The sequence below is a fragment of the Siphateles boraxobius genome, unplaced genomic scaffold (assembly GCF_051911475.1).
Source record: "Siphateles boraxobius isolate OS27281-9 unplaced genomic scaffold, OSU_SipBor_1 25, whole genome shotgun sequence".
Classification (NCBI taxonomy): Eukaryota; Metazoa; Chordata; class Actinopteri; order Cypriniformes; family Leuciscidae; genus Siphateles; species Siphateles boraxobius.
The window spans coordinates 36,534,118-36,560,000 of NW_027508866.1; the positions used below are offsets into that span (position 1 = coordinate 36,534,118).

The following is a 25,883-nucleotide window of genomic DNA, read 5'->3' on the forward strand; positions in this document are numbered from 1 at the left end:
TCGGCGGCGCTTGACTCACTTGACTGGGCGGCGCTTGACTCACTTGACTCGGCGGCGCTTGACTCACTTGACTCGGCGGCACTTGACTCGACGGCAATTGACTCGCTTGACTCGGGAAGCGCGGTCTCAGTTGACTCGGCGGCACTTGACTCACTTGACTCGGGTTCGTCGAGGCTGAAGCGACGTGCGGGTTCGGAAGACATAAGCTCAGCCTCAGGCATGTCGATCTCGGCAGGAAGAAGCTCAGGCATGTCGGTCTCGGCAGGAAGAAGCTCAGGCATGTCGTGGAAAGCGGGCTCGACTCGGTTCACGTGAAGCGCAGGCTCGTGGAGCGTGGTCTCGGCTGAGCAGCTGAAGTGAAGCGCGGGCGCGACCGGGCTGACGTTAAGCGCAGGCTCTCGCAGCTTCTCCTCCACGCCCACAGTAAACGGGGAACCGCTCCACAACAGGGCCAGGTCAACGTACCATTCTAAAGATCCGTGAGGACCAGGTTCGGGCATCAGAAACCGGAGTGGTTCCGATAATCCTCCGCGGAAGAAGATCTTCAAGCCGTGGGTGTTCATTTGCGCGAGATATGCCAGCTCGAGGAATTCTGCGACATAATCCTCGATGGCGCGATTCTCCTGGCGAAGACGGAGGATCTGGACATCAGGACTCCAGGTAGGCATGGCTGCTAGATCCTAGGGGGTCAGTTATTCTGTTACGAATTTGCGTGGAAGCAAAGGCAGTAGGCGGATCTAAATGCAGCAGTAGACTTTAATTACAGATACAGACAAGATACTCGTGGTACGCACATTAAACATACATTCAATAACTGACCACGAACAAAAGAGCAGACAGGATTTAAATACACAGACGGGATGAGGGAACAAGACACAGCTGGGGCAAATCAGAACACCGAGCGGGACCATACAACCTAACAAGACAACACACCTGAAACAAGGGACCTAATAATGACATGACTAGGATAACAGACTACAATTAACAAGGCACAAACTGAATAAAAGACCAAAGACAGAGAAACCACAAACCAGAAACATGACAAAATGAATAAACACCGTAACAGCAGTGAAGTATGGTAGTTAATTTCCACTTGACTGACAGATGTGAAGAGATGCATTCAAATTCACAGTGACCTAATATAATATATGTTTTATATATAATAAGCTTTATTTTATACATTTATGTCCATGTACATTATAATTATAATTTGTACAATTACTATTATATTATCTGTTCATTATTGCAGTTTATATATATATATATATCCAGATCCTTAATATGAAAGATCAAAAGGATAAACAATGCAGATTTATTTGTATTATATATATATATATATATATATATATATAAAATGAAATATATATATATATTTCATTATTGCAGATTACTTTATTATACTTTATATTTTAATTTTATATATACCATTATGTTTTTAATTTATATATTTGAATATTAGCTTCTATTTTTATAATTTAATAGTTTTAGTAATTTTGACTTGTGCTTTTTTCATTAATTTTATATTTGTCTATTTTATATTTTATAAAATTATTTAATATAGATATTATATGTAGTATTATTATTATTATTACAAATTAACAATTTGTATTTTAATCATATATATATATTATTATTATTTATTGCAGATGAATATATTATACTTTTTTACAATTATTTATGTTTTTAAATATCATGTTATACTTTTTATTTTAGTATTTATCTCTTTTAGTAATTATCTACTATATTTATTATATGATTTGATATCCAGATGTGCCTGTACTGGCAGCTGTTATTTCTGCTTTACTGAAAGCAACACGTCCCACTAAACGCGTTTTCTCTAGTTGTCTGTAAGTCTGCGGTCTTGAATGACTCGCTAAATATTAGTTTACCAGTGCGTCTGCAGTGAGGAAACGAAACTTTCCTCCTGTTTTCCCTGTGGAAGCGCCGGGAACGTTGACTTCCTCCATGCATTAGCTGGAACGACACACGCGACCTCGAGAAAAGCTCAAAGCTCCTGCGTGTGTTCCTCCGGCTCCAGTCATAACACTGTAAAGCTAATGTTCTCCAGCTCAGTTTGCTTCATGTGTTAAAGCTGACAGGATGGCATAAAGCAGATGCTGACTTCTCTCTTACCTTAAGGCATTCATCTTATAATCGTGTGTGTAATCATTACAGACATTTTCCAAATCCGTCTTCTGATTCAAGCCCACTGCTGCTACTCGACTGCAAAAGGAGAAAACGAAGTTTTCAATTTGTGTCGTGAATTTTGATGTAATAATAATAATTATTATTATTTAGAGTTTGGCACAAATAATCAACATCCATCATTCCTATGCTCTCACACACTGCTAATGTCTCATATCAGGCTTTACAGAAGAAGAACATCATCTGACACAAGGGTGTCGCATTATTGCAAATCAATATTATAATTATGTACATTTTTTCGTTTATATATTTATTTCACATATATTTTATTTATAATAAATTATTATTGTTTTTATTTTTATTTCATTATTGCATTGCATACTGATTTCATTTTAAAGAATCGTATTGTAAAGAAATTATATTTTAATATGTTATAATATATATATAAAATATGAATAGTTAGTTGTGTATAGTTATGTATAGTTGAATATTATATGTATAGTTATGAAATAAATATATAAAAAATAAAATATATTTGTTAAAAAAATATATATATATAAATTAGCATATTTTATTATTTAATATATTTTAACAATTATATTTTATTTTGTATATATTTATTTCATAGATATTTAATATATAAGTTAACCTGACATAGTTTTTTTTTATTATTGCCAAAGAAATATATTATACTTATTTTAACTGTTTATTTTATAAATGTATTTCATAATACATTTATATACAAATTATTTTTATTTAATTACTGCAAATTATTATTTTTATTTTAATCCTTTATTTTATATATATATATATATATATAATTTAGTTTATTATTATTTCATTATTGCAGATAAATATATTGTAATTTACATTTTAATTATTTATTACACGTATTTTATTTTAAATATAATTTATGCTTATTCTTATACCTCTTATTATATAAATCTGCTATATTTATTTGAATTTTGTTTGTTTGGGTTTGCAGATATGAATGTACTTTTTTATCCTAAAATGAAAAGTATGCTATCATTTACTCACCTTTTTTGCCATATTATTTGTTATTATTTATGATATAAATAATCTTTTTATTTTTTCCTCTGTGAAGCATTAAGTGAGACATTAGGCAGAATGTGCACGCTGCTCTTTTCCATACACTCCCAGAAAAAAAGGTACAAAAGCTGTCACTGGGGCGGTACCCTTTCAAAAGGTTCCAACATGTACCATTTAGGTACTAATATATGCACTTTTAGTACCAATATGTACCTTTGGGTTATTAATATGCACTCTTTAGGTACAAAAGTGTACCACCCCAGTGACAGCTTTTGTACCTTTTTTCTGGGAGTGTATGGAAAAGAGCAGCGTGCACATTCTACCTAATGTCTCACTTAATGCTTCACAGAGGGAAAAAAAAAATAATATGATTATTTATATCATAAATAATACGGCAAAAAAGGTGAGTAAATGATAGCATACTTTTCATTTTAGGATCAAATGTGTAGTGTGTACGAGGACAACGAAAGCTTATTTATTCTATTATTAAGCCCCATGGTTTACTATAGCAGTGGCCGACTTCGACTCTGGTCGGGTGTAAATACCTTTGGACCGTCCAGAGGACTAAAGTTATTTATAGCTGACCTGACGAGTGAGCTATTTACGGTGTTTATCCTGAAGAATTTAAGTGCTGTCTTTATGAAGTGGTCCTGTGACAGACAGAGCCACCAATCATGCGAGTGTAAACAGTGAAGTGACCCCGCACTGGACAGAGTAAATACTCAGGGGTGGTTCTCCACTTCCAGGACTTTTCACAAGGTGCAAAAACCAGGTGAGACACGTGTGTGTGTGTGTCCTCCTGCGACTCGATGCCCGGAAAACTGAACCAGAACCAGCCCTGCTCTCAGATTTAACTGATATAGTGTTTATGGGGCTGTTTTTACAGGCTTCTGGACTCTCACAGGAAAACTGAAGCTAGAAATATAATATAAACGCTAACACTTTACAATAAGGTTCATTAGTTAACATTAGTTATTAGTTAGCATGAACTGATAATGAACTGCACTTATTCAGCATTTATCAATCTTTGTTTATGTCTTGTTAACATTAGTTAATGCACTGTGAACTAAAATGAACTGCTTTTTTAACTAATATTTAAAAAAAATGATTGTGCTTTTAACGGTAAAAAACTGTAAAAATGCTACAGTGAAAAACTGTTAATTGGTTAACAGAAAGTTTCCTTACTATATACATGGTAAATAACTGTGATAGATCTAATGGTACATTTAATGTAATTTTACTGTAAAATACCGTTAAATTTACAGTTTTTGAAAGTGAAAAAGACCACTCGTTGTATAATTTACAGTGAAAAAACGTAAATTGACATTCCCACAATTCCTTGCGTGACATTTCACATTTGATGTATTTTTGTTGAAATAACGGTTTCTTCATAGTTTTTTTTCTAATCAGTTATGTACATTAGGGTTTGTTAAATTAATGTTTATTGCATTTTTAAAATGTCATGTGTGTTACCATGATGGTGTTTAATGTTTGTGCGAAGGACACTGTCCAGCTTCTATATATATTAGTATTCACTTTCTTGTTGACGTGGTGCTTGTGATGAGCTTTGATTGATCATGTGACTCATCACTGCTGTGATTGTTGGTTGTCAGTCTATTACAATGGTACAAAACAGATATTAATACTTTAATAGGTCGGTAAATTAACACTATCACATAATGAACTACGGTTTATTACTGTAAATTTTAAGTGTGTAAAACCAATAATGTTGCTACCGTATTTTTGACGATAAAGTTCTGGCAACCACAGCTGCCGTTTTTTACCATAAAAATTACGGTTTCTTTTCTACAGTGTATACAGTAACAAATGTATAGTTCATGTTAGTTAATACATTAATTAATGTTATCTAATGAAGCTTATTGTAAAGTGTTACCCACTTTGAGCTCAACGCAGGTTCACGGTAAATGTTTTAGCCGGTTTTAACGCCTCTCCGGTGTATTTCTAAGTTCCAAACCCTTTTTCGTTGCATATCTTTTCCCTTTTACTCCAACATAGCGAGAGCCTTGGTGTGTCTCCTGCGCCGTACTCATGCTGTCAGTAAACAGCTTGTTTTGTTTAGAAAAGATGATTTAATAAGTTGCTGAAATGCTGCCATAACCGCAGTAAAAGTGCTGAAGAAAGACCTGATTCACTAATAATTCATCATCAATATTACATGCACTTTATACACATTATATATTTTGTATATCTTAATTTATTAGTAGTAGTATTATATAAATAAATATATATATATATATATATATATATATGTGTGTGTGTGTGTATAATAACTATTGCAAATTAATATTATTATTTGTATTATTATTTATTGTATATATAATATACATTATGTATTTTATTCATCACATTACCATTATTATCATTATCATTACATTTATTTAATGCATATTTTATGCATGGAAGTTATAATAATTTCATTATTGCAAATTAAAATATTAGATTTTTTTGCTCTATATTTTAGCAAATATATTATGTATTTTATATCTAATTTATTATTATTATTATTATTATTAATCATTGCAAATTAGTATATTAACATATTTTAGTTATTTATTATTTTATTATTATTATTATTAAATTATTGAATTTATCGAATTAAATTATATTTAATTTATTATTATTTCTTCATTGCAAAGTAATATATTATAATTTAGATTTTATTAAATATTGTATGTTTTTTATTAGTAGTAGTATTTATTTTATATAACATAATTTCACAATTCTATTATTGCAAATTAATGTTATGTTTTAAATTATTTATTCTATAATATTCATTATATATTTTATTCACTCACCATTATTATAATTACATTTATTTTTATATACATTTTATGCATGTAATTTATTAAAATTTCATTGCAAATTAATACATTAGAATTATTTATTTTATGCATATAATATATTATATATGTATAATGTATTAGCAGTCATATTAGTATTAATTCATTAATTTATTTTTTTCATTATTTTATGTATATAATGCATATCTAATTTATTAATTATTACAAATGAATATAACATATTTTTGTTGTTTATTTTATATATTATTATATTTATTATCTAATTTAATTAATTTTTATGTCAATTATATGTAATGTATTACTATTATCATTATTTCATTAAAATAAAGAAATGTGCTATACTTTTTTCTTATTATTCTATATTCTATATGTAATTTATCATTAATATTATTATGTGACATGAAAACATCCTAATGTCTTCTAAGGTACATGTTGTCCATATTTGTTCCACTTTGGCTCAAGCTCATCCTGTCATCTTGTCCTGTAAACAGCTTGTTTTGCTTGGAAAAGATGGAAGATTGAATAAGATGCTTCAGTTTTTTGCCATAACCGCAGTAAATGTGCTGAAGAAAGACCTGATTCACTCACATTGCCATTATTATCATTCCTCTTCATGCTAGCAAAAACATTTGAGCTGCATGTAAATAACTCTGCATTATGAGTGTTTGTTTCACTGGCACATGATGGACTCGTTGAGCCGTTGATGCATGTTTGGGCCGATATACAGTCAAACCAAAAATTATTCAGACACCAGATATCATTTTTGATGATATTTCACTAGTGTGTGCAGGACAGTATAGTTTATTTATGTAAGTGAGGAGAGCAAAATAAAGTAAACTGTGACGCATTATACCCAAAATTTCTTCATACAGTGACTACCAGTAAAAATGTTAACAATTTGGGACCAAAAATGAAAAATGACACTTTGAGCTGATCATGTTTTGCTGAAGTGTTTTTTCTTTAATTGCTAATGCACCTTTTTACACCACAGACTGAACAACATGAAGCATTGCTTGGTAATCGGTTGAGCTAAACTGGTATTATCTAATTGTGTAGTTAAATTTAACAGCTGACAGATATTCAACATAATTCATCTGTGAGAGTCTAACAGAAGGACGGACAAAACCAGTGAAATATCAACTGATTTAATAACTCTGAGTTCTTGTCATATTTTATTACATTTTCTAAACTATAGCGAATAAACTGTGAGAAATGTTGTAGATGTCTGAATAACTTTGGTTTTGACTGTGTATATCGCTATATTTAGCTGTTCTCAGGGCAGGAAACTGAATTCCCATGTACTCTGTGATCCTCAAATATACAGATGTGTACGATCTAAAGCCTCCACACACACACATGATATCTGCAAGGTAAAGCAGATTATGTTTGTATTGCGCCAAAAAAGGCTCAGCTGGAAGCACATTTCAGATCCGCGGCCAAATCTTCCAGATCTTTTTCTAAATAATCAATTACTCTGCCACATGCCGACAGAGACGGATTAACCCCGTACTTCCCGTTAAGTCAATCAGGGCAGTGGAGACCCCTGCTATGGGACGGGGTGGGGTCTAAAGCCCTGTTCTAGGTCAGGCAGGCTTAACTGAAGGCAGAAAGGCTCGGGTTTGAGATGAACAGCTGGAGGAGGATAAGCAGATTCACCCAATGCCTTGCAGGTCTTTCCTGATCCGCACGGGGAATGATCTGCATAGGGAATGATCTGCACAGGGAATGATCTGCACAGGGAATGATCTGCACAGGGAATGATCTGCACAGGGAATGATCTGCATAGGGAATGATCTGCATAGGGAATGATCTGCACAGGGAATGATCTGCACAGGGAATGATCTGCACAGGGAATGATCTGCACAGGGAATGATCCGCACAGGGAATGATCTGGATAGGGAATGATCTGCATAGGGAATGATCTGCGCAGGGAATGATCTGCACAGGGAATGATCTGCACAGGGAATGATCGGCACAGGGAATGATCGGCACAGGGAATGATCCGCACAGGGAATGATCGGCACAGGGAATGATCTGCACAGGGAATGATCTGCATAGGGAATGATCTGCACAGGGAATGATCCGCACAGGGAATGATCCACACGGGGAATGATCCGCACGGGGAATGATCCGCACGGGGAATGATCCGCACGGGGAATGATCCGCACGGGGAATGATCCGCACGGGGATTGATCCGCACGGGGATTGATCCGCACGGGGAATGATCCGCACGGGGAATGATCCGCATGGGGAATGATCCGCACGGGGAATGATCCGCACGGGGAATGATCCGCACGGGGAATGATCCGCACGGGGAATGATCCGCACGGGGAATGATCCGCACGGGGAATGATCAGCACGGGGAATGATCTGCATGGGGAATGATCCACACAGGGAATGATCCGCACAGGGAATGATCTGCACAGGGAATGATCTGCACAGGGAATGATCTACATAGGGAATGATCCGCATAGATCTGCATAGGAAATGATCCGCACTGGGAATGATCCGCAATGATCCGCTCAGGGAATGATCCGCACAGGGAATGATCCGCACAGGGAATGATCTGCACAGGGAATGATCCGCACAATGAATGATCCGCACAGGGAATGATCCGCACAGGGAATGATCCGCACAGGGAATGATCTGCATAGGGAATGATCTGCACAGGGAATGATCCGCATAGGGAATGATCTGCACAGGGAATGATCCGCACAGGGAATGATCCGCACAGGGAATGATCTGCACAGGGAATGATCCGCACAGGGAATGATCCGCACAGGGAATGATCTGCACAGGGAATGATCCGCACAGGGAATGATCCGCACAGGGAATGATCCGCACAGGGAATGATCCGCACAGGGAATGATCTGCACAGGGAATGATCTGCACAGGGAATGATCCGCACAGGGAATGATCCGCACAGGGAATGATCCGCACAGGGAATGATCCGCACAGTGAATGATCCGCACAGGGAATGATCCGCACAGGGAATGATCTGCACAGGGAATGATCTGCACAGGGAATGATCCGCACAGGGAATGATCTGCATAGGGAATGATCTGCACAGGGAATGATCCGCATAGGGAATGATCTGCACAGGGAATGATCTGCACAGGGAATGATCTGCACAGGGAATGATCTACATAGGGAATGATCCGCATAGGGAATGATCCGCAATGATCTGCATAGGAAATGATCCGCAATGATCCGCACAGGGAATGATCTGCACAGGGAATGATCCGCACAGGAATGATCTGCACAGGGAATGATCCGCACAGGGAATGATCCGCACAGGGAATGATCAGCATAGGGAATGATCCGCACAGGGAATGATCTGCACAGGGAATGATCCGCATAGGGAATGATCTGCACAGGGCATGACCTGCATAGCTAATGATCTGCATAGGGAATGATCCGCACAGGGAATGATCAGCACAGGGAATGATCAGCATAGGGAATGATCCGCACAGGGAATGGTCAGCACAGGGAATGATCCGCACAGGGAATGATCCGCACAGGGAATGATCCGCACAGGGAATGATCCGCACAGGGAATGATCTGCACAGGGAATGATCCGCACAGGGAATGATCCGCACTGAGAATGATCTACACAGTGAATGATCTACACAGGGAATGATCAGCATAGGGAATGATCCGCACAGGGAATGATCCGCACAGGGAATGATCCACACAGGGAATGATCAGCATAGGGAATGATCCGCACAGGGAATGATCCGCACAGGGAATGATCCGCACAGGGAAATATCCGCACAGGGAATGATCTGCACAGGGAATGATCCGCATAGGGAATGATCTGCACAGGGAATGATTAGCATAGGAAATTATCAGCATAGGGAATGATCTGCACAGGGAATGATCTGCATAGGGAATGATCTTCATAGGGAATGATCCGCACAGGGAATGATCCGCAAAGGGAATGATCCGCACAGGGAATGATCCGCAAAGGGAATGATCCGCACTAGGGCTGCAACAACTAATCGATAAAATCGATTATAATCGATTATGAAAATCGTTGTCAACGAATGTCATTATCGATTAGTTGGTCTGCTTACGTGCTCTGCCGAGCGCGCGCGCTACACGGTTTGGAGCAGTCTCTTATGTCTCGCATGCGCGCTCTTGCTTGCGCGCTCTAGATTTCGGGAGTTTGAACTAATTCGCGGGCATCAGGGAGCCGCAATCAATATGCGGGAGACTCCCGGGACTTCCGGGATCTTGGGATGTCTGTATTTTGTCTCGAGCATCAGGTTGCGCAATCAGTTCGCTCGCAACGTAAGTGATGGATTAAAATAGCGCTACCGCAGAAATAGGTTAAATTAAAACGGTCTTTACAAAGCGAAGAACTAAATATAAAGGCAGTTAATAACAGCAGCAGTAAAATATTGTTTTTTAGTCACTGTACTCAGTGGTTTTCAGCGAATGCTTGTGCACTAATGCATAATTTCTCCTGTCCTTTACTCAAGCCTGTTAGCTTGCTGGGTAACGTTACCTCCATTCCGTTCTCTTTTTATAGCATTTGTCTACTAAGTTTTAATTGTTTTTCAAACGCGATCTACTGCGGCTCTACGTTCACACAATTGTTTTCAGTCTTTCTATATTTATTTAATCAATTTATCCTTATTTTATTCTTTTATATATTATATATAATATATATTATATTCTTTATCCTTATATTCCTTATATATAATTAATTTTAAATAAAAATTAAATGAATTATATATTTTAGATGTTTTTAGTTTGTTTTTAGTTCAGATATTCACATCTGAACAACATGTCTGTGTAAATTTGTTTTAACAAAAATTGTGTTAAAACATAATATGTTGGATATCATTTTTTTAACAATAATCATGTTTGTCAACTTGCCATCAGTAATTATCATTAAAAACAATGCAAATATTGATATTAGTAAAACTCAATGTGTGGCTTTTGCACTTTTTAAAGTACACTTTTACACATAAATACCCTGATTTACGGTTTTATTTAGTTATAATAAAAAAAAAATCTAATTTAATTTCTATCTGATTAATCGATTAATCGAAAAAATAATCATCCGATTAATCAATTATCAAAATAATCGTTAGTTGCAGCCCTAATCCGCACAGGGAATGATGCACAGGGCATGATGCACAGGAATGATCTGCATCTTATCCATCCATCTTATCCGTCTTATCCATCCATCCATCCATTCATTTTATCCATCCAACCATCTTATCCATCCATCCAATGTGATCGTCTTTTTTCTGTACAGCTTCATTATTGACTAATTTTATTCCAAACCTGTGTTTTGTTTTACTTTACTTTTCATTTTAATTTAGTTTTACTTTTTATTCATTTATTTATTGTGGTATTTCATTGCATTTCCTTTCAATGCGGCATGTTTGCTTGACAGTTATCACATCTGAATGGACAGAAACTCCATGCAAAGACCATAGAAGTCGTCCGTATGACTTTAATGCAGTATATTGTTGTGCTTTAAATGGGTTTGCTTCATAAATAAAAGACAGGACCTTTTCTGTGGAGATTGGCAGTTATTTGTCATCTTGTGCATCAGTTTTGTTTGGGGTTCCACAGGGCTCAATGCTGGATCCAGCTTTATTTTCATTACACATACTCCATTTATATGCTATTTTTAGAGAATATAATTTTTCATACCACTGTTGTGCAGATGACAATCAGTGTTACTTTGATTCTTTGAAGGATGATAGTCATTGGATGTCAGCCAATTTCCTTCAGTTAAATGAAGCAAAGTCAGAGACCTTTTATCTGCTAACATTCATACACATGCTATAAATGTAGGAATTCAGCATTGACATTTGATAAACAAGTCTATGCTGTGGTCAGAAGTTGCTTCTATCAACTTAAAAAAATAGCCAAAATGATGTCGTTTTTATCATCCAAAGATTCAGAGTCTGTAATGCATGCTTTCATCTTATCCCGACTGTATTATTGTAATGTATTGTACTTGGGTGTCTCACAGTCTTTACTGTCACATTTCCAGCTTGTCCAGCTAGACTTTTGACTGGAACAAAGAAAAGGGAACATATTTCGCCAGTGCTGGTCTTCCAGTCAAATATCGTATCCAGTTTAAAGCATTATCGTTTGTTTATAAAGGCCTCCACGGTTTGGCTCTTCCATGTATTTCTGATCTCCTTTCATTTCATTATACATCCAGGCATCTTTCGATCAACCAATGATAGTCTACGGTTTATTGTTCCCAGGATTCTTTATTGACTTTTCATTGGCTGCTCCACAGCTCTGGAATAAACTGCCACTTTATATTAAATCTGCATCAACATAGATGAGTTTTAAGAACGGATTTAAAATCATCATATTTATTACTGCATATAGTCATAAGTAGGTGCAATGATATACTTTGTGCATTGCATGTGATTATGTTGTGTCCTAGTTTTAATATTATTTGCTTGAAATTTGTACAGCACTTTGGCCAACATCTGTTGTTTTTAAATGTGCTTTATAAATAAATTAGACTGACAGATATTTAGTATATTTAGCAGAATTCATAGGATATAGACCCAAAATTAAGTTGTTATTCACTGACATTCTTCCTCTATAGTTTTCAATTAGAATGCAAATGAGATTTAAAAGCATAAAATTTAAATATATTTATTTATTTATTTTATATAATATTTTATATAGTAGATATTATTATTATTAGTATAATTATTATTTCCTTATGGGAAATATAATATATTATAATTTTATTTTAATTACAATTTATACAATTTAATTATTTTATTAATCTGCTATATTTATGTATTTATTTGGGTTAGATTTTCTTCTGTCACAAGTAAGATGGTAATGTTTTTTTTCTTTTGTGTTTTTAACTTTAATGGTGCCGTGTTTTGTACATGCTCACAGTTGAACTGTCACTGTAAACCAGAATAAGTTAGCAAAACTAAAAAAAAGAGGTAATCAGTTTCAAAGTTTAAGCAAGCAGAACTAGCAGATTTTTATTTTGTACTCACACATTTTAATTACTCTTAACTAATTCATGCATTTAACTTAACATTATGTAATTTCAACTTATACATTTTAGTAATGGAAACTTGATTAGCTTTAACTAGCTAATTCAATAAATGCTAACTTGATAATTGGTAACACAATGTTAACAAAATTAAACTACTAAATCTCCCACTTAACATTAATCTCGCACACAAACATGTTTTTTGAACACTTTATTTAGCATTTACTCTCCCTTTCAAGTACCATAGCAAAGCATTCTGGGAAATAGAAATCCCAGCCCAGTTTCATTTAAATTTAAATTTCTAAATTAATCTAAATTAAAAGAAATAAGTTGATAAAACTCAAAACCATGAAACAATTCAGATTATGTAAAACGTGTCAGTTTTGTGAACTCAAAAGAAAAAGAACATTTCTTAAATACCTTTAAAAGTTAATTTATTTGAAAAAAATGGTTTTGAGCATTACACTGTAAAAAAAATAATCTGCCTTAAATTTTTAAATGCAATTAACTCTGATGTTTGTCTTATCAAATATAAATTGCATTCAACTGACTTCAAAAAAGGTTGAATCTTGTATAACTTATAAAAGAAGTTGCAAATTGCTTAACTTATTTTGATGAGTTAAAGCAATGTAAAAACATATGTTGACATTACTTATTGATCATATAATCGTTTACAGTGTAGGGTTTACAGTGTAGAAATGTGCTGCTTATAGACGTTTCCCCTGCATGTGATTCCAGGTATTCATGAGTCTGTTCCTCCGTCTCACACACACACAAACATGCCCACAAATCCTCACACATGCCCCGTTTGTCATTCAGATCCAGGCCTCTTCCCGAACGCCAAATATAGTCAACTGGAGATGAGCTGGAGGGCGAGAGATATCAGACGTCACCCTCTGCCATCGGTTTATGTTCAAATAATAGGATTTCGTAAAAAATGAAATCTCAACTTCAACCAACCAACTAGGGGTTTAAAAGTACAATTATTGGTATCCCTAATTTATCGGATTGTGTTTTTACATTCACATTGCGAAAGGCACGGAAAATCGTAAACGACCCAGACCACCCACTTTTTGTTCCTTTATCTATACGAGCTTTAAACGCATAGGAAATCGCCCATTGATGCGTCATGTATGCTCTCTTGTTGGTTTTGTTTTTTGTGTTGTCAGCGACTTTTTTTGGTGGTATTATGATATGTTGATACTTAAACATTTTATGTGTGGTTTATGTGTGATTGTGTTATGTACGCATCTACGGAGGAAACAAATTTCCTCTCGAGGACAAATTAAATATTCATGGATGTGAATGCAAAGTTTTTCAGTCTAATAATATGCATATTGTGTGTATGTGTGAAACACCACGTGATTACAAAGATGGAAAAGACCATTTACAGGCAATTTACCATAGGAAATGTATGGTTTTCAAAGCTTTTTAACAGTTATAGCGCCACCTATGGTCCGATCTCCATAGAATGTTGCATGCTTGTTTAGAATGTTATGTCACATATGCTTACCAATTTTCGTGAAGTTCTGCATTTTCGTTTAGGATTTATAGGCTTTCGAGTGTATTTTGCCACGCCCATTTTCTAAATGACCCTGTTATAGCATCCAAATGCAAAAGTTCAACCTTTTTTTGATAAAAAAAAATCTATCTATGATGATTTCTCACTCTAGTTCTCTCCTCTGGTGTTGTTTCAGAGTGTTGTCCGTTGTCTTTGGCATCCCAAGCTGAACCAGATCATGGTTGGAACGGGGAACGGTCTGGCGAAGGTTTACTACGACCCAGTCAAGAGTCAGAGGTCTCGTCACACTTCACACTTTTACCCTGTTTTTACGCCCGTGTTTGTCCAGTTACGGTTACAGCCAGATTTGGACTGAATGACCCGAGTGATTAAAGCGAGGAAACTCAGCAAAATGACTCACTGAGTCTCAGTCTCGTTCGTCATGCCTCAATAATCAATCGTCAGCTTAGAACAAAGTCACGTCCTGTTGGCAAAAACAAGGCAAATTGTCCAAGACAAAATTAGAAACAAAACGCTTTTGTGTTCAAACCTTCTTATTTACAAAAACTAGGAGAGTTAATATATTAAAATTATTAAAATTATTTATAATAAATAAAATAATTGTTCAAAAAAAATTTTTTTTTTCTTTTTTTATTCACAAATAGCCATTTCAGTCTGATTTAATGATTTAGAGCTTGACATAAATAAAATATTTATATTTAAATGTTTTATTTTTTTTTTAAATAGGAGTGGCAATATGTATTTAATAAAATAATTTATGTGATAATAAATACATTCTATAATAAATTTTTCCAGTAGACCCAGTAATGTTTTCCTGATATATTTTAGAGCTTGACATAAAACAATATTGTGTTTTAATTACAAAAATTAAGAGTGGTAATATATTTATATATAAATTTAATTTATTTAAGTAATATATAAATTCTGTAATTACATTTTTAAATAATGTATATAATAATCGATGAATTCTATAATTAACATTTTATTTTTTAGTTCATAATTTCTTTACTCACAAATAAAAAATATATATTTTAGAGCTTATATATATTTATATTATTTCATATATCCAGGTTTTCCAAGACTCTGAGAATTCTATATAATTGTGTTTATTTATTTATTTTGTGGTATTTCCATGCATTTTCTCATTCAAAACAGCATTTTTGCATGACAGTGAGATTTCTGGTTCTTAAATTAAAAAAAAATTGAGGCAATGAATTAAAATATATCTTTTTATATCTTGATTTATAGTTTTTTTAAAGCTTATTTTCTTTTATTTTGAAAGCTGTTTTCTGCGTTTGTTCTTCAGAGGTGCCATGTTGTGTGTGGTAAAGAGCAAGACGAAGGAGAGACACGCCGAGACGCTGACACAAGATTACATCATCACCCGTGAGTATATGACCAGATCATATGTAAATGTGCTCAAATACATTTGCATATATATATATATATATATATATATATATATATATATATATATATAATGTCAGAGCCGTGGCCTAGCAGTTTTACACTTGTGCTCTGATGCCTTGCTGCTCGATTGGGCCGTCTTTTTTTATTTATTGATTTTTTTTATTGATTGATTTTTATTGATTAACACAAAAATACACAAAAAGTAACAAAAAATCATTTGGCTGATAGAATTAGTAATGACAAATTTTGTATTAAATTAAAAAATATATATTTTTAGTGCACACTTTATATGGACTGGTACTGTTATAATTATTATATTTATTTATTGAAAATTTATTATAATTTTATATGTATTATATTTTTATAGAATTATTATTATTATTATTCAAATGTAATATTTATAATTGTTAATTGTTACATATTTTATATCTAATTTATTATTATTATTATTATTATTATTGTAATGCTGTTAGTTAAAATCACTCAGCTTATATAATTAGTCATGAAAGATTTTATATTAAATTAGAAAAAATGCTAAATTTCCAGCATTGCTGTCAGACTTTTATACGCTGTGCGCTGAATGTCCACACACACACGAGCATTAGCGGCGGACTGACCCATCCTACATTCAGTCCTGCCACAGACCCATTAACCTGTGTGTGTGTGTGTGCGTGTTTCTGTGAGTGAGTGAGTGTGCGTTTCTGAGTGTGTGCGTATGTGTGAGTGTATGCGTGTTCATGTGATTGTGTGAGTGTGTTTCTGTGTGTGTGTGTGTGAGTGAGTGAGTGAGTGTGCGTTTCTGAGTGTGTGCGTATGTGTGAGTGTATGCGTGTGCATGTGATTGTGTGAGTGTGTGTGTGTGAGTGAGTGAGTGTGCGTTTCTGAGTGTGTGCGTATGTGTGAGTGTATGCGTGTGCATTAGATTGTGTGAGTGTTTCTGTGTGTGTGTGTGTTTCCATGTGTGTGAGAGTGTGTGTGTGTGTGTGTGTGTTTGTGTGTGAGTGTCTCTCTCTGTGTGTGTGTGTGTGTGTGTGTGTGTGTGTGTGTGTGTGTGTGTGTGTGTGTGTGTGTGTGTGTGTGTGTGTGTGTGTGTGTGTGTGTGTGTGTGTGTGTGTGTGTGTGTGTGTGTGTGTGTGTGTGAGTGAGTGAGCGAGTGAGTGAGTGAGCGAGTGAGTGAGTGAGTGTCTGTGTGTGTATGTGTGAGAGAGAGAGAGAGAGTGTGTGTGTGTGTGTTTGCACGGATTGAGTGCTTTCCATCGGATTGCCCCGCTCCGAGTCTCACCCGAGGGTCACGATGCCATTAGCGCTCGAGACTCCATCAGACACGCGTGAGCCACGAGAGTGTCACACTCACCAGCGCGTGATCAACACCGTGAACTTAAAAACCCTTCAGAACTCGCACACCACAACACTCCCGTATCGCTCAGGAAATAGCGATGGAAAATCTGAGGTGACGTGAAACAGGATGACGGACCAGCGAGGGAAAAACGGGCATGTGTCACCGCTAACCTTTTTGCTTAATGTAGCGCGTGTGTGTGTGTGTGTGTGTGTGTGTGTGTGTGTGTGTGTGTGTGTGTGTGTGTGTGTGTGTGTGTGTGTGTGTGGAATCAGGCTTGAATGGAAAATCGCTCCATCTTTCCTATGTCTTCCTGTGACCCTGGAGTAAAACACACACACGACCATCACACACACACACACACATCCAGCCATTTATTTTGGTTGTGTTTGGCAAACTGTGAAATGTGTGCGACTTAATCAAAAGTAAATAAAGCTAGCGTTGCTACGGCGCGTTTGAAGAGCGTAGTATTTCCTGAGGTGTGTGTTGTATAAGGGTCAGGAGGGGGGGGACAAAGGAAAAAGTGTCAAATTAAAAGAAAAGGAGGAAGGCGAGAACACACTTCAATCCTCTGTCCCAGAGTGAAGATGACACCAGATGATATATCAAAGAAAGGATTTTATTTACAAAAAAAGGACATAACATTGGGCCATTTCTGGGGCGAAAAAAATGTCCCACACACTGCAAAAAAAAAGTATTTTTGTCTTGTTTCCAGTCCAAATATCAAACTTTTACTAAATCAAGATCCATTTACTAAAGTTGTAAAATGACATAAGATATTAACAATTTGTTTTCTGGGGAAATAAATAAATATTAAGTGAGTTTTTGCTTAAAACAAGCTAAATTATCTACAAATGGCGTGAGAAAAATAATCTTGTTTCTGTTTGAATTCATATTATTTTTCTTTTCCTATTGGAAGATAATTTAGCTTTTTTTAAGCAAAAACTCGCTTAATTTTGATTAATTCGCCCGAAAAACAGGACATAATATATTATGGCATCTTACTCGTATAGTAAATGCTTCTTGATTGAAGAATTTTTTGATATTTGGACTGGAAACAAGACAAAAATACTAAGTAAGAAAAGCATTTTTTGTGCAGTGCAATAGAAAAGCAGTATTTTTTGTTCATGTTGTTCATGTCATGTGATTGGTGTGTTCCTCAGCTCACGCTTTGCCCATGTTTCGTGAGGCTCGTCAGCGCAGCACCAGAAAGCAGCTGGAAAAGGACCGACTGGATCCTCTCAAATCCCACAAGCCCGAGCCGCCCGTCTCCGGTCCAGGTGAGAGAATCCTCCTGACTCTCGGGAACAACAACGTCCCGTTTGTAAAGCATTAAAAGGCACAAATCCTTCATTCTTTAGAGTGAAAACTATTGCATATTTGAGATATAACGTGTTCTGACAATCAGCTTATTTAAAAAATACGTTTTGGAATTATGTTCCATATTTTCCATGCAAAATGTTCGTGCAAACTTTTCCGAAATTGTGACATTGTTTAAATAATGCAGGAATGTCAGGAAGATACATTTTAAAAAATATTTATCTTTACTTGTTATATTTTTTAATATAATTAAAGTTATATATTATACAATATTTTTTAATTATTTTATATTATTACATTATATTATATTATTTTATATTATAACTACAAACCAAAATTAGGGTTAAACTAATAAGCCCCTAAATTTATGTTTTAATATAATAAACAGTATCTAAAATAATTATTATTATATTTATATTATTTGTATATATATAATACATTTTTAAATTCATAATTAAAAAAAATAATGTATGTATTTATATAATGGTTAAATATTATAATTATATAAAACATAAATATATAACTATATATGTATTTAATCATTATATAAATATATTCATAAAATTGTTTTATTATATAAAATAGAAAATTATATATATTTTTTTTTATTTTTTATTTTTTTTTATAATGTTTATTGGTCGAAAAAGACAATCAAGTCAAGTTTTAAAATGTATTGCTACATCCCAAGTTTCAATACCAGGTTTGCAAAAAACAAACTTTATAGTAAATAAAATGAAATGGCTGATATAGTGACTATATGACTATAATGACTAAAAATGACTATAATCCATCCTGAGCTGGACATATAGACTCAGGTTTACACCGCTTTCATGGATCATTTGTTCAGATTATAACTTTTCACCTTATATTAGCGAGCACAATTTTGCACAGTGTCCAAATAAACGGCACACAGATCCGACAGTTTTTAGTTTGCAGTGAGTCTGGATGCGCAGGGCTTCAGTGGCTTGAGTAAACACTCCTGTAGATTACAGTGAAGTGTTGGCCGAGGATCAGCGAGTCTGGGCTCCTTCTCTCCGGTTCTGCAGTTCAGGAGATCTCACAAACTCTCCGTTCAGACTCAGCACCTCATGTTTAATCACAACATAAACACACTTTACCCGCTTGCAGGAGGAGGATCTGCTCTTTTCCATGTTCAATGTAATGTTGCTGTTTAAACATGAAAAAGCTCCAGTTCTTCTCTATATCAGTGTCAGTGTTTCTGAACTCCTGAAACGCCTCCATTCTAGTCTTGAGTTTCTTCCGGGAACGAACACGTCACAATATTCCTCATTTAAATAATTCATACGCTTAATAAAGGGGCGGGGCCTGGTTGAGTTAGTTAGTAGTGTGTTAAACTGGCGATATTCCATTGTTTGAATCATGCAGGAATGACAGGAAGTAATTTTTTTAATAAAAAGTTATATATTTTATTTATTTATTTCTGTTTCATTCATTTCTTTTTATATATATATATATATATATATATATAATATTTTTTTATTATTATTATTTTTATTATATTATATCAATAACTGCAAAAAAGATTTGGGCTAAACTAGTAAACCCCTAAATCTATTTTTAATGTAATAAATAATATCTTAAATATTTTAATTATATTTTATATATATATATATTAGAAGTGGGCATAGATTATTTTTTTAAATCTAGATTAATCTCACTGGAATCTTGGAATTAATCTAGATTAAAATGGCTCATTTGAATTCTGCCGAAGGCATTCAGAATATGTGTGCTACCCAAATAATGACTAAAAGTAAGTCTTTGAGAATAGTTCGCCTCGCGTAAGGATGCGAATTTCTGCCAAAAATGCCATTCGACAATAGAGGAGCAGAAGTCGAATTATCGTTCGAAAAACAAAAAAACGCACACTCACAATGACAGAAAGGGAGGCCAATTTCATCTTTAGCGATTTGTCATCAAACAAACTGTTTATTAATTGAACAAGTAACATGTTTTCGCCATTTTTTTAACATAGTAGGCTAATTGGAAGAAGAAAAAAACAATACGACGTAGCTACAGTCCGTTTTTCCATCGCCAAACCAGATGCTCGTTAGATCAAAAAATAATGTCATAGGCTATGTCATATGATTTTATGTGAACCCGCCTTTACCGGCAATAGCCTCCTCCTTCTTAAACAAATTAGTTTCAATGTAAACTATTCGTGTGACTATGCCCCTGCGCAATACACACACATTACCGCGGGATGGCGGGTGTTCATTTCATAAACTGTACACAACGGTAGCTTATTTAACCTGTTAACCTTTGCCAGTGCGCCGACACTCTGAAGCGTTTTTTTGGAGCCTTTAAATTAGTGTATATGTCCAAAAAAACGGATAATGTCATACTTTTTAGTAGTGCTATCGTGGCGTAATAATCTGTTTGGTTGTAAAATGTATTACCTGAATGAAATGAAATCGAATGTATCGTCCTGCTGAATCATTCATTCACAGACAGCTTACGAAGATGTTCAACTAATAAAGATCTTCATCGCTGGCAAAAATATGATGCATTTGCAGATTTGCTTTCGCTAGACTAAACTGTAGATCCACGGCCACTTCATCCAACGCTCTTGATGTTTTTAAATCTTCCTGTTACGAATTCGAGTCGAGTGTGATTGAACGCGCTTCAGACGATTCAGAGGAACTGAACAGATCAGCTGATTCGCGAACCGATTTAGACAGATCTGCCAAATTGTTTGATGAAGTCTTTGAACAGAATCGACTCAAAAGAGTGATTCATTTGTAAATTGAGTATCGCTCATGCTCATAAAAAGATACAGCGAGCTTGGAATGAACTCATTTAACAACATGTAATTGCATTAAAATAAAGTAACGTGAGGAACGTCGCCCATCGTAACATGTAAAAGTATACACCTTGTGTCCCTGACAGGGAAATACCCTGGTGCGCGATCTGTGACAGTAGGTGTGGCGTGAATTATGTCAAATATACTAGACTACACATGGAATTGTGCGAAAATATAACGATCTTCGAAAAAGCTATTTTATGATCCCAACCCAACTTTGAGAATAGATTAACGGAGATATTTTTTTTATCGCCCGATAAGAGTCTCACGTTAACGCAGCACGTTAACGCCGATAACGGCCCACCACTAATATATATATAAATTCATTTAATCATTATATAATTATACAAAATCATTACATAAATGTTATTTTATTAAATTAAATAGAAAAATATATATATATATTAAAATTTTTATAAAATATCTCATTTAAATAATACGCAGAATAAAGGGGCGGGGCCTGGTTGAGTGCATTAGTAGTGTGTTAAACTGGTGGTTATGGGAAGAGCGGGACATTTCCCAAACACACTCGAAGCGCTCGACCAATCACAACACACTGATCCAGCCAACCAATCAGAGCACAGTGTGCTTTTCAGAAGGAGGGGCTTCATAGAGACAGGAAGTAAACAGAGCGTTACTGACAGACTGGGAAGAGAGGAGCCGCAACAATGGAGAATATGTGGAAATAATCAACATTCAAGCAGGAAAACCTGTTCTAGTAGAGACCAATAAACAAATCAAGACTTTGATAAAGGTCATAAAACGTCCTGTGTGTGAGCGAGGGAGGTCTGTATCTGAATGCTGTATTTGTGTCTGTATCTGTCCTGCTCTGATCTGTGTGTCCTCGAGCAGGTCGGGGGGGTCGTGTGGCGGCTCACGGGGGAACCTTGTCCTCCTTCATCGTGAAGAACATCGCCCTGGACAAAACCGATGACAGCAACCCGCGAGAGGCCATCCTGCGTCACGCCAAAGAAGCCTCAGAGAACCCGTACTGGGTCGCTCCGGCATATAAACAGTAAGACACACACCAGAGCGCAGTGTTTAATGCTTCATCTGACAGAAACCCCCGACTGAGCTGCAGACGCCAGTGTTTCTGCACCAACGTGTGTATATATCAGTGTATAAGGTTGGTTATAAGCTGGTGTGCTCCAAGTCTGCGGCTTAAATCTGTCACATGTTCTACTAAATGGCACATAGTGCGCTGTTTTTTTTTATGTTTATTGGTTGAAAGACAATATAAACCTAGTAAAGTTTTGATTGATATATATATATATAGAATATTGAAATAAATATTTATAAAATATTTTTAAATATAATACATTTTTATTAATTTATATAATGCATACTTTTTAATTTGATACATTTTTGTTTTTGTTTAATGTTCATTGGTAGAAAAAGTAAAAATCACCCAGGTCAAGTTTAAATATATATATTTACTTATTATATAAACAATTGTAAATATAATTTATAATATTTTTTTCTTCAATTAATTTTCATTTAATGTTTATTGGTAGAAACTTACAATCTCTCACTTCATGACATCACTCTGCCCTTCAGCTTCTCATCAGATTTTCTGTCCAATCAAATGCTCTCTAGAATTTTAAGCTCCGCCCCCTACATTATAAATAGATGCTGAAGCTGCGCCTGAAATCAGTCAATTATTCACACATTTACTGTTTTCCACATGGTGAACGGCATAGGGAATGATTCAGACAGTGTAAATATGCTTTTCATTGGGGCGAATGAAGTCTGGTTTCACGTTAGAGTCACGAGAAGCGCCACATCTCCGGTCCAGTGACACCGCAGTTCAGAAAACGAATCAGACGCATTTGAATTCTACACAGAATGCTGTATTTTAAAGCGATATGGAGGAGATCAGGAGGAAACTGTGGCTTTACTGAACTCAACAGCTCTGAGCTGTGATATATAAAAGAAGCGCTATTGGCTATTTAAAAAAGGGGAGGAGCTGCTTGATATGCCCCGCCCCTTCTTCCTGTTTGAGTGGAAATTACATCAACACATTGAATATTGCTGCGCGTTTCAAGACACTTCAGTGGGACTTTAAGTTGTACATTTTTTGTTTCAATTTTATCATTTTTTTAATAGTAGTTAATGTACTGAAACAAGCATTGCCATGACTTTCTACGAACTAAGTGTTCTGAGCTTAATATTGACAATGTATTTTATGAGGAATATATATATAGATATATATAGATATGCATACATACACACATTTTTTTTTATCAAAATAAGTTGTCAATATTAAGTTCAAAATACTTATTTTGTAATTGTGTGAGTGTAATTGAGAATGAGAATGAATACTTTTTAAAATATAATTTCTATATTTCTATATTTTTTTTATAAATCATAAATAAATTATATATATTTTTTAAATAAATCTTTAACACTATCTGTTTTCTTTAAATATCAATTTCATTTTTGTTCAGTTTGATATTGTTAATGGTAGTTTTTAATTTATATATTTTAATTTGTGTGTTTTTATATATATATATATATGTGTGTGTGTGTGTGTGTGTATATATATGTATATATATGTGGTCAATTGATAAACATTTAGTCATAAATAATTTATTTGATTATTCAACTGGATTTCAATATTGTTATCCATTTTTAAATTAAATTGATCTATTTTTCTTGGTCTATTTAAATTGCTAATCAGTATTGAATGAAACACAAGTATATTTATAATCCCCATATTTGTTGGATTTTTCCACTGACCTGTTATTGTAAGAATGCATGTGATGCTGGTGTAAAGAGGTAATATCTCAGAAGGCAGTGTAATTACGGCTGGTGACGGGTGTCTCACACACACACACACACACACACACACACACACACACACACACACACACACACACACACACACACACACACACACACACACACACACACACACAAACACACACACACACACACACACACACTGAAACTGGAGCAGTGGTTCAGATGACACCTGTGTGTCACACATCAGCTAACTGATGCATTAATGTTTGAAGGGTTGGAGATCGGGTGACGTTTTTACTTCACCGTCCCGAGATAACAAATACTGTGACCCGAAAAGAATGTTTAAGACTCATACTCTTAAAAATATATGAGTGTCTTTGCAATACTTTACAAAATACAAAAGCAAGTGAGTGAAGAACAATGAACTACACATTCATATTATGTGTTGTATCTAATGCAATGACATTCAGATATTTTTAAGTGTCCAAATATTTTTGTGTCCGGTAAAATCAGTGAATCGTTCCTTATCTAATGCCTTTGTGTGTGTGTGTGGATGAACTAAAAAATCCACAGTCGTTGTCAAAAATACCATTTAAAATACAATTTATTTATGTGTGTGTGCGTACGTACGTACGTGCGTGTGTGAAAATATATGTAAAAATGACACAAAATATATTTATTCAATTGTTATATAAATAAGTATATATATTTTATATTATGTTTTTTAACTGTTTATGGAAGCTAGTAAACTTTACCCCAGGTAAATAAATATTTGAATAAATATTTACTGTTAATTGGTAGGAAAACTCAATCACCCAAGTCAAGTTTAAATATATTTATTTACTAAAATATATTTTTAATTATTATATAAACAATTTGAAAAATTTCATTTAGAATCTTTTTTCTTCAATTATTTTTTGTTTAATGTTTATTGGTAGAAAAAGACCGAATAACAAGTCAGGTTTTAAATATATATATTTACTTAAAGTATATTTTTATTTAATTATTACATAGATAAGTTTATATAATATTTTTTATTTATTATTATATATATCCTTATTATGTACACAAATTTATATATAATATATGAGATTTGTTTATTTAATTTTTGTTAAGTTTTATAAGTAGAAAAAGACAATCACCCAAGTCAAGTTTTAAATATGTATATATATATGTGTGTATATATATATATATATATATAAATTATTATATATATATATATATATAAATTGTTAAATATATATAATTATATATATATATATATATTTAATTATTGTATAAATAATGTATGTAATATATGTTTATGATTTAATTAATTTCTATTTTTGTTAAATGTTTATTGGTAGAAAAAGACAAAATCGCCCAAATCAAGTTTTAAACTTTAAATCTTTGCTTATCTTGAGTTTTTGGCTTCTCTGTACTATACGGATTATCATCAGATAAAACATCCACAGTCGTTGCCAAAAATGCAATTTCTTTGTTATGATTTCCTTCATACTGCAGTGATGAACTACATCCTGGGTTTTATATTATTTTTACATTTTTTCACGAAATCCTAAAATAAGATCTAAAGAACGCCAGATTGTCCTGGGAGGAGTGAATCCCTGAAAGGTTTTCCAGGTTTCTGGAGCTCGAATGCATGTGGAAGCTCCAGGTTTATGTTGTGTTTATGTTTATGAAATATGCTGCGCTATAAGAAGCTGTCA

At 34.4% G+C, this 25,883-nt stretch overlaps 1 protein-coding gene across 1 annotated transcript in view; it reads left to right on the forward strand.

Annotated features, from left to right (window-relative positions):
- The window catches only part of wdr70 (WD repeat domain 70), a 116,827-nt gene that overhangs the window by 83,843 nt on the left and 7,101 nt on the right, over positions 1-25,883 (forward strand). Inside the window, exons 14-17 of the mRNA XM_077243804.1 lie at positions 14,721-14,821; positions 15,852-15,931; positions 18,455-18,571; positions 22,285-22,447. Of these exons, the coding sequence (XP_077099919.1) occupies positions 14,721-14,821; positions 15,852-15,931; positions 18,455-18,571; positions 22,285-22,447 (461 nt within the window). The remainder of the gene's footprint in view (positions 1-14,720; positions 14,822-15,851; positions 15,932-18,454; positions 18,572-22,284; positions 22,448-25,883) is intronic.